Consider the following 11,351-nt stretch of genomic DNA (forward strand, 5'->3'; position numbering starts at 1 on the left):
TACCCTTACTAAGGTTGCAACAGATTGATGGTTACGTCTTTAAAATATCAGAAAATAGTGAACAAAATGCTCATTACTGAGGTTGCAACTAACAAGTATTTTCATTTTCAATTAATCTGCCAATAGCATTGCATCGCATTACCAGACCTATCTCCACAGCTCTGTGGAGTAAAGTCTGGCTACACCACAGATACATTCTGGGATAGGAGAAAAAAATGCTCTGGGTTGTTTGCATTTCTTTAAACCAATCAGAATCGTCTTGGGCGGCGCTACGTTTTTGATGCAGCAACAGTGCCTTTGCAAAATAAGTCTTGGGAAGGAACTTGTTTTGGTGGAACATATGAAACATATTCTTTGTAAATCTTAACAAGTGTTCACCGAAAGAACCAAGCGGGCCTGCCGCATTGCACAATCCAAATTTTCTTCAAAACTTGCAATTTTCAGTGTGTAGCTTGCTAGCTCGAAGGTTGTTGTTGTTTCCCATAGCGAAGGGATTCTAAGAACGGAAACACACAGAGAGCGGAAGCAGATGGGCAAAGCCTTACATCTGGGTGTCAGGCTTTATCCTTCCATTGATCTGCACTACCTGCCACTTAATTTCGTAATTGGTCAATTTATCGTTTGGTCAATAAATGTCAGAAAATTGTGCAAAATGCCAATCACAATTTACTACAACCCATTGTGACATCTTCAAAATGCTTGTTTTGTCCAACCAACAGACCAAAACCCAGAAATATTCAGTTTACTATCACAAAATACAAAGAACTAGTCTGGCTATCACCAGACCAAGCTCAATCTTTTAAGATTGAACATTAGTCTGGGGAGTCTGCTCTGTATTTTCTACTGCACAAGATCAACGGGCAAAGTTCAAATGACTCTGTACGCAATTGGATAGTCCTTCAACCAATCAGACCAACGATCCGGGTGAAGTAGCAGCGACAGCGGCATCAACGGATTGCTGCGCTTTGGGGGCCACTATGTTGAATGTAAACAAGAAGCTGCTTGGTCGCTTCTCTATCGTCATCGTTAAACCCACCAATAGCGCGCCAGGTGGATAAGCCAGGTTGTGATTGGTCCACGCAAAATTGTAATGGAAGCAGGATAGATAAACGTACAGGTTTCCAGCCTGAGCTGCAGGGCGAAATCAAATCACCCGGCAGATTGGGCTGGGTTTACCCAGTCTAACAAAGAACAGCATTAAACCGAGAAAGAATGTTTGGCATTTGTGCCTGAAAAATTTAATTAACCAACTTATTCCTTTAACAACTGGTAATTTTAGCCCTACTCATCACAGCTTCCCGAAGCGGCATTCTTTTTTATCCAGGACCTAAAGATACTCAGTTTACAATGGTATGAAACAGAGAAAAGCAGCAAACCCTCACATCTGAGAAGCTTGAATCTGAGGATGTTTGACATTTTTGCTTGATAAAGTACTTTTTTCAATGGTTGATTATCAAAATCTTTGTTGATTAAATTTCTATCAATTGACTAGTAATCAATTCATTGCCTACCTGTTTCAGCCCTAACCTTTACTGTTGAAGGATTTCTTTCTCTGAAAGACAAAGTTGATCTACCTTAAGATCATCTGGAGCAACAGGAGCTTAACCGGACCCTCCTGACTGATGATTCAAGAAGTACCACCCCAAAGACACACCTAGACTGCCCAAGTTATATTAAAGCAGTCACACAAAAACACATCAACTCAAAGACACACGGCATTAAAGTGATACAAAGCTAATTGCTCCTTTTTACTTGTCAGTTTTCCAACACACGCTTACCTTAGTAAAACGTTGGGGTGCAACAACTACACCACACCACAGGATGCCAGTATTTTCCTCCACTCGACTGCAGTTACATGGTTAAAAACATATGTCAGTTCCATTTAAAGATACAAAAGAACTTTAAATTACAACTTCTTTATGTCACAGACAGTGTCGAGTTACGTTACGACTCCATTGGTACACCACAAGGGAACTGCTTTTCATCCTAACAAGTTTTTGTTAACTTTACTTCAGCTGTTAGCTTGTTAGCAAGTTAACGTTAATTACTTTACTGTCTCGTACAAATGTTAGCAAACCTTACTGTAGCTTGGACTTACATGTAAACAAGACGTTCAGTCATCAGACTGAAATCTTTACAGAGCAGAAGTCAGCTAACGTTATATCCATTCATTTTGTATGTGTTCAGACAAGAAGGCAAAGCGCTTTCGTCCCGCGATGTAAACAAAACTGAACTTCCCTCTTCTCTCAGAGTTCCGTGTATGGAAGAAGACTATTGGCTGTGAGTCGCGTCACCCTTCTCGTCATCTTGGCAATGCCTGTTGGGAAATAGAGTCACATAGCTGTAGGAGCAGTACAAGGAAAATGTCCCTCTGACTAGCCATTACCAACCACACAAATAGAGAATATACCAGCCTACATTAAAAACAAATTCACATAAAAATAGAATATAAAAATAAGCTGAAATGGTAGGCCTATAAAACAGAACAACCACAAGAATAAAAATGTACAGTGCAGTGTAAGATATGAATTAATAGCCCCAAATTAGCTGGGGCTAACAGAAACATTTTAAGACTCATTTTAAAAGAGCAAAGAATTGGGACAGACCTGAAGTTTTCTAGATATTTGTCCCAAATCTACATGTGGTTTAAAAAAGTTTAAGTAGACAATTGGCTTTCCTTGTTGCACTGAGGAGATAACGAGGAGTGAAAAAATATCAGGAATGTCTTACAACAACACTACAAACAAATACCTCAAAAATGACAATAAAGTTGAATCACCTTAAGTCTTAAGTTCTAATTCAGATAATTGGAAGAATACATTTTTAAATTCCTCATTCATCATTCCTTAATTCATGTAAACAACTTGATCCAAATAAACTGGCTCATTTTGTAAGAAACTTTCATTGGAAAGGTGTGGATAAAAAAATATTGAGACTCATTTCAAGGTTGATCCACGGGTATTTCATGTTCATGGGATAGTGTTACAACTATCTCAGTGGTTGACCTGGCTTAAATTATATTTCCTGAGTATTGGCTGCCTGTCACCATGCTTTCCAAACATTAATGCAATCATAATGGAGTCATCCAATCTGTATTTTCACATTGTCATTTTGTCAGAATTTTAAAATAACAGTTTGACTTATCTAGCTGGGCTTGGGTTTTAAGATAAACCTGTCATCCACTTGTTACAGTAAAATGAATTGACAAATGCCTGGAACAATAAACATGCTGCCTAATGGCAAAAAAGAAAAGGAAAAATGAAAGAATGTATGCGTGTGTGTCATTCAGTTCGGGGGTGAGGGTCCAGAGGTTAAAGCAGAGTGCATACCATGGGCAGGAATTCAGGGGTTCGGACTCCGGAGTGTGTCCCTCTGGAACCCAAAGCAAACTTTGAGGGATTCCCGACCTGCATGGCTCGAACTGACGTATCACCCAGAGGCTCCAGCCAGACCCTGAGCAGCCCAGCAGTGAACCAGGAAACGGTTGTTTAAACATACGTAATGCCACATGTGTGTGAGTTTGTGCATGTGTGTGTGCTTGTGGGCATAATGTGCATTGGTTCCTGCATGAGAAGAGGTCATATGTGTGTGGGTTTTTGCATGCACACACGCACGCACACACACACACACTTTGTTTCTATGTCTCCCTATGCTGTATGTGTGCACAGTATGAATGCTACAGTGAGGCAAGATGGGGGTTGGTTTAAAATGGTTTAGTGGTTTAACATTAGACATCAGTATTTCTGTGGTAGGAAAGCCTGTGGATGTGTGTGTATGAGTTGTTGGAAGTGTGTGTGTGTGTGTGTGTGTGTGTGTGTGTGTGTGTGTGTGTGTGTGTGTGTGTGTGTGTGCGCTTTTTCCACTCTCATAGTTTGGTGTGTGTGGCCTGCTTCCCAAATAGAACATGGAAACTGTGTGTACAAACGTCTTTGAGGTGCAACACGTTTTGAAAGTGATTTCCTTTGAAATATATTCCACCGCACTGTAGTCCATTAACCTTTTACCTAGGGTAATTTGATTCAGGGTCAAATGGAAAATAAATGTGCCATTCATATCATCCCCTGCTATTATTAATCATAAATCAATTTAATGAAGTTATGTCTAAAGCTAAAGTTCCATCAAAAGCGTGTTCCTATTGCAAAAGTATTTTATTCCTTATAATTCTTAAAGAAATATTTTTTCCCCAATAATGTGTGCAGTGTGATTGTCTTTTCTAATGTAAAATTATTTATCTCTTAACTTCTTATCAGGTGCTCCTCAAACTGCTGTGAAAATATCTAAAAATAATGTATAGCTTTATGAAAACATTTAGATCCCTGGCCTGAAACTGACACACACATATACACATAAACACCAACTTAACCCTAATTTAAAAAAATCCAAAAAGAGTTTTTAATCAAAAACTGTTCGTAACGTTGGATTAAAGTACCGTCACGTAACCTATTTATGTTGGTGTCTTCATCTGTAAATGTCCAGGGAAGGCAGCAGTTAAAATCACAAGGCGCTGGCCCAGGTTCACCATCAGCTCCACCCTGGCTGCCTGCCTGGGCCAACATGTAGGTCAACCAGGGCTCTATGTGCAGGGTGCTGTGTGTGTGTGTGTGTGTGTGTGTGTGTGTGTGTGTGTGTGTGTGTGTGTGTGTGTGTGTGTGTGTGTGTGTGTGTGTGTGTGTGTGTGTGTGTGTCTAAGTCTTGTAAAAACATCAGCATATGGGTTTGGGACAAGGTCCCTGGCAATACTCGAAAAAAAACAAGAGAGAAGGAAAGAAAAACCAGGGCAAAACTTGAGAGAGTGTGGTTTGATGCCCAAAGTGGAAACCCACACACTGATGTTTTTGTGTGTGTGTGTGTGTGTGTGTGTGTGTGTGTGTGTGTGTGTGTGTATTTACTGTACTGCTACTCTGTGATTATTACAGAGCCAAGAGACAGGTTGTCACGCAGTGGGGCAGCAACTCTTCCATATGTTTGCGTCTCTGTGTGTGTTTGCATGTGTGTATATGTACTTTCATTCTTGGAGTGGAGGTCTGATCACAACTGGGAGACTGTACCAGCATGCTGTTATTTTAATGTCCAGTCCTTTTTGATTTTAAAATAAGCATAAACATAAAAAACACAAAGGGTTATTAGGTGTTATGTTATGTTATGATAATTAGTATGACTTGACATGCTTATTCTCTTTCTTAACACCATGTGTTTTTCTTTTCAATCTTGAATTTGCAGGTGCTTCATCTCACTCCAACTGATTCTGTCCTGCTGAATCATTTAGAACAACATAAAAGACACTTAATGTCACTTTCTGGCCAAACTGCAATGCACCAGTTTAATACCAGAAATTATAAATCTAACCCTGACCCAATGAAAAACCTCCAACCATAAATAGATTTAGGGGGAAAAGACAAAGTGTGTGATTGCTAATTTTTTGAGGTATAGTTGATTTTTGACCTTGTGGTTTGGCCAGAGTGAGATGGAGCCGGCTGGAGAGCTTGGGTATCAGTCACTGGAGCTTATCCCAGGCTCACTGAGACCAGGAGCTCCACAGCTGCTGACAAATTTCTCAGTCCTGATCCAGACCAATCCTATTACCGGTTCTGGTTGCTGTGGCCCTACGTGACCTGACGCCTGATTCAATACTCAACACCCATGCTGCTCTGTTTGATGGCCTGGACTGCTGTGTGCGAGTGTGTGGTGTCTCCTGCTGGATACCACAAGAGGAAAATATAACCTCTGTGATAAGCAGCATCAAGCTCTATTTGCCTTTTTATTCTTGCATCCAATTGGGTGTTTTCTGGGTGTTAACTGGTGCACAAAACCTACTTTTTCCTCTGCAGTTCTTTTTACACACACACACACACACACACACACACACACACACACACACACACACACACAGTATGAACATATTCATGCACACACAAAACTTTAAGTTTTAAGACTTTGTTATGTCAACCAAGTTGATAGAAATTTGTCTCAGCGCAACTCAGAACAAAAAACATAGGTATTACATTACCCCCAAAACAGCACTTCAGTAATTTAGTGCATTACGATAAAAAATACTAACAATAACATTTGAAACAAACTTGGCAAGTTTAGTGTTACAGTTTTTTTCAATTGTTTACACGCAATTTTGAAAACTGGATTCTTTTTTGCGAAATATAATCACAGTTATCCAAACACCACACTCAATTTGCATAATTCCTAGATTGTTTGCAAAATGACACACTTCAGTCAAAACATATACACATATTTGTGAAAACGCTATTAGTTTTCATTTAACCAACACAGTCCTCAATGATCAGACACTATTGCAGCCAGTTTCACACTGCTGTGATAAATAAAAAACACATTTGTAAAAGAACTAATTTTAGGAAATAGCATGTGCTAGATTTTTGGCCAGACATTGTTATGCAAGGGATAATTTAGATGACAAAAAAAAATAGTGACAAACCCACAACATTCTTCATGATTAGTTTGAGATATAGGGCGAATGTACACAAATAGGCCTACTATAAACTTACCAAGCACTGCACAACACTGATGCTGCAGACTGAATATTTCAAGTATTTATTTCAATACTTACAGTATTTCTTATCATAATCAACCAACAATGAAACAAATAAAATCTGTAGACAAATAAAAATTACTGCATGAAGTACATACACTTTGACTCTGAAGAAAAACTACTGTAAAAGCAACAAGAATACTGTAACTATTAATCATCTCTCCGTCTGGCTGGATCAGGCCATAATATTTCATCCACATCACAGGTTATGTCTTCATTGGCAAGGCACCGTTGAAAGAATCGACTCGTGTGACAAATCCACCCCTGCACAGAAGCTGCTTCGATATGATCACAGGCCTGCTCCATGGCCTGAATGAGGGGCAAACGGTCATAGGGCCGCAGGTCGTATACCTTCCAACGCCATGCTGAAAAAAAACTCTGTTGGATTCAGGAAGGAGGAGTATGGGGGTAGGTATAAGACTTCAAATTCAGGGTGCTCATGGAACCAATTCTGGACCAGAGCAGCCCGATGGAATGAGACATTGTCCCAAACGACAATGTACCGCATCTGGTCCACTTGGTTTAATGCTGTGACAATTTCGTGCAATTTGTCAAGAAATGCAAGTATTAGATTTGCATTATAGGGTCCCAGATTTGCATGGTGGTGGAGGACCCCATTTTGTGTAATAGCAGCGCAAAGAGTGATGTTACCCCCTCGCTGCCCTGGCACATTGGTGATTGCCCTGTGTCCAATTACATTTCTCCCTCTTCTTCTTGTTTTCGCAAGGTTAAATCCAGCATCATCCACATATATAAATTCATGTTGAATTTCTGCAGCATCCATTTGCAAGACTCTCTGAAACACAGTAAAAGACAATAGGATGCTATTCAATATCTATTGCAGTATTTTCTTGTGCCAGAACATTATGAGCAGTGCACAATACCACACCATAGTAAGATGAACAATACATACCTCCACATACTCATTGCGCAGAGGTTTCACTCTCTCTGAATTTGCTTCGTGTATATTTGATTTTTCTTGAGGATTCGACCTAATGTTGACAGAGAGACTCATTGGAGGTTATTGAAAATATGGTCATCATTGATGATATTGGCGTGGATTTCTCACAGCCTGATACAATTATTGGTCAAAACCAACCTTCCACCTTGGTGTCCTCGACCCTCAATCCTATGTAAAAAAGATATATAAAAAAATACACATGCAGCCTACTGTCAAATGTCACAGTAAACAATATTGATAAGTACAGCAAGCTTCAGTTTCAATGTACTGTGTGGTTAGATTACCTGTTTTCTCGATGAAATGTCCGAATTACTGACGCAACAGTATTTCTGCTGAGATTTGGTTGAACTCGTTGTCCAGCTTCCATCAGTGTCAGTCCGTGGTTGATAACACAGTCCTTCTCTACCTCTTCCTCTACCTAGGCCTCCTCCTCTACCTCCTTCTCCTCTACCTAGGCCTCTTCCTCTACCTCCTTCTCCTCTACCTAGGCCTCTTCCTCTACCTCCTTCTCCTCTACCTAGGCCTCTTCCTCTACCTCCTTCTCCTCTACCTAGGCCTCTTCCTCTACCTCCTTCTCCTCTACCTAGGCCTCTTCCTCTACCTCCTACTCCTCTACCTAGGCCTCTTCCTCTACCTCCTTCTCCTCTACCTAGGCCTCTTCCTCTATCTCCTTCTCCTCTACCTAGGCCTCTTCCTCTATCTCCTTCTTCTCCTCTTCCTCTACCTGGGCCTCCTCCTCTACCTCCTTCTCCTCTTCCTCTACCTAGGCCTCTTCCTCTATCTCCTTCTTCTCCTCTTCCTCTCCCTCCTTCATCTCCTCTTTGAGCTCCCCCTCTCATTCTCACTCTTCTTCTTCTTCTTCTAGCTCCTTCCATTTTTGTTGAAGACAGGTGAACTCACTTGCTGCCTTTTATAGCACACTGCGAGTGCTGCGTTTTCAAATTAGCACATGTGTGCTTCCACACCTGGTGGATGTGATTATCCAGTTCATTCATTAGCGTGGTCATTGGCAATCCGGGGCTTTGTAATGACAAGGAAGTAACCTCACAATCCTTATCTGTGTCTAAGGTGTGAAAATGTGTGTAGAGTTTTACAAATCATTGTGTGTAATGTTTTGCAAAAAGGGTGAAGCCGACATTGTGTGTAATGTTGTGTAAATCTGTGGAGGTGTTTTACTCATTGGAGTAAAACAATCGTAAAAAACTGTAAAGTGCCTGGTGGCTTCAGTACATGTACTGTCTCCGATTTGAGAGATTTTTATGTCATGCTTCTGTACCTCCTGCCTGATCAAAGATTATAAACAGTAAAATGGAGCCACAGTAATGCCACCATCTGAAAGGAGCGTGATTGGATTGATAGTTCCCTTTTACTAACAAAGCAGCTGACACACTCCTATTTGTCTTAGCAATACAGTTTGGGTTTGTCACATCTAACTTGACCTGTGAGCCCCCTGTTTTTCAAAATTGTTCTGATGCCAAACAATTGTTCAAGTATAAAAAATAAGGGATTTGATTGAGTATCATAAATGCTTTCTCGTAATCACGATGGTATTTTCTGGTCATTCTTGGGCTGGTGCACGGAGATCCTCAAATCAAATCACTTCTTTTACAATTGTGAAGTCATCTGACAAAAAAAAGTGTATTCTGTGGGAGTCCATTAGCCATTTTGAGAAAATTGTAATCACGAGGATCATACATTCAAATGCATCCACTCTGTATATTGTTGGCAAAATTAGCTCATGCTGCCTTTTGAAACATATTTTGTAGTTGAATGTGTCTTTCTGTCTGAATGATTTCATAATCACAGTGTTCTCTTTGCTCAAACTAAATTCTTGACGCTCCATTTTGCTATCTGTCATCTGTCATCCCTTTACCAGTGTTGTTTCTCTTTTCTCATTTCTATCAAACACTTAGGAGATATCTTAGGAGATATATATATATATATATATAGAGAGAGAGAGAGAGAGAGAGAGAGAGAGAGAGAGAGCGAGAGAAAGGGGGGCACAGAGATGGAGAGGACAGAGGACTTTCAGAAGATGAAGGAAGAGCTGTCAGAGGTGCCTCCAGACAGGGGCCATCTTAAATGGATTGTGTCTCACACAAACGTTTAAAAGCCTAATAATGTGGTGGGTCCACCAGACCCGGGAACATTGGCTGTGTAAGAAAAATATGAACACCTTACAAGGGTTAAAGGAGTTGTTTTCTGTGTTTGTGTGTGTGGAGTTGGCTTTTGTGTACTTATGTGTGCAGTAGAGCTTTTATTTACTTTCTATTATCTTTTCTTTTTCAAATTTCATCAATTTATTTGAATTCATTTTTAATCAGCATAAAGTAGAGAAGAAGGCAGGGTTGTACATTGTGGGCAAAGTTGTGGCAGTAAAAGTCTTTTTTCTCAATAGCTTTCCTTTAAAAAGCAATAAAAACATGTTTTTTAATTAATGTGTTTTAAGTTGTTATCTTCTCTCTCTGTAGTTGCCTTTTTTTGTGGAGTGTTCTGACACATTTTAGTTGTCTCACTTTTGCTTTACTTGTATGTCACAACCTTTTCAGTTTCACTGGGGTTATCACGACCAAACAAAATGACACAAACACATTCAAGTAGAAAATAAAAATGCAACACAGAGGAGCCTTAAAAGGAAATCAAGAGACCTACCCAGCCTTATTTATCATGTTATAACGTCTGATGTGAGCAGTCACAGAAGATGTGTGTAAAATCCTGCCTAGAGGAACAGATTTTACCTTACATAACCCCTTTTTACATCTTTCACATTTAAGGGAATCACTTATAGGTCTGATGAGGTAAAATACATCGGACCAAACAACTTTACAATAATACAAAACACATATGTACTGCATCCTACTTTCTCTTTTATGCACAAACACGTGTAGTCACAAGGACACACACTTTATGGCAATTCCAGGCATTTTTAAAGCATGCTTCTTTATTGCTTTGAGAGGAAGCTTAGGATTGGCTGAGAAAGCGAGAGAGGTTCTGTGACCAATGTGAAACAGCACTGCATGCATAAGCCTGTTCTCACCGGCACGCACACACACACACACACACACACACACACACACACACACACACACACACACACACACACACACACACACACACACACACACACACTGTTCACATGTCTTTACATGTATTTAGGATATGTTTATTCTACATATGAAATAAATTACAGATGTATGCTGTCCTTCTAACTGCAAGTGTGAGTGTGTCTTCCACAGATTAATGTGGTACTCCGTCTGGTTATAGATGGTTACATTTAACGCAGCTGCCTTCTACAGTCTGGTAATCAACCAGTAAAAAGGGAAGCAGCTGAGACTCTACATTTACAATCAGTCAGTAAGAAAATCATTGGCAATAAAATGCCAGCTGTTACAAATACCCTCTAACTTGTCATGTCCCTTACACTAGCGAATTAAACTAACTTCTTGGTAAAATTCGTAAACAAAAATTCATCTTTTAAGCCCAAACGTGAGTTAAAGCACACGTCAACCCTCTGTGATTTGGTTAACAATAAGTCTCAAGTATGACACCATCACAGCTATCTGAAAAAATACACGAGTAATCAAATGCAATATTGTACTGTACAAAATGTAACTTTTTACTTGCAGTGAACAAACTCATTATTATCATTCTTATTACAGTTTTTTTCAACTGCTTAAACACAAAATCTTTTCATGACACACGATTTTTGAAACCTCTCACTCAAAGTGCAAAATTACACAGCAAATCTCCAAAACCATAAGCTATTTTTCAGCCTTTCACTCAGTTTTCAATTGCATAAAACACTTTTTTCAAAACATTACACACAATTCT

General features: G+C 39.7%; 1 protein-coding gene across 1 annotated transcript in view; it reads right to left on the minus strand.

The window, feature by feature from the left end:
- fancc (FA complementation group C) overlaps nt 1–2,234 on the minus strand; it is a 34,994-nt gene extending 32,760 nt beyond the window's left edge. The window contains 2 exon segments of the mRNA XM_078250952.1: nt 1,779–1,845; nt 2,099–2,234. Of these exon segments, the coding sequence (XP_078107078.1) occupies nt 1,779–1,845; nt 2,099–2,121 (90 nt within the window). The 5' untranslated portion in view covers nt 2,122–2,234.
- Nucleotides 2,235–11,351: the final 9,117 nt, after the last annotated feature.

This window comes from Sander vitreus, chromosome 5 (genome assembly GCF_031162955.1).
Source record: "Sander vitreus isolate 19-12246 chromosome 5, sanVit1, whole genome shotgun sequence".
Classification (NCBI taxonomy): Eukaryota; Metazoa; Chordata; class Actinopteri; order Perciformes; family Percidae; genus Sander; species Sander vitreus.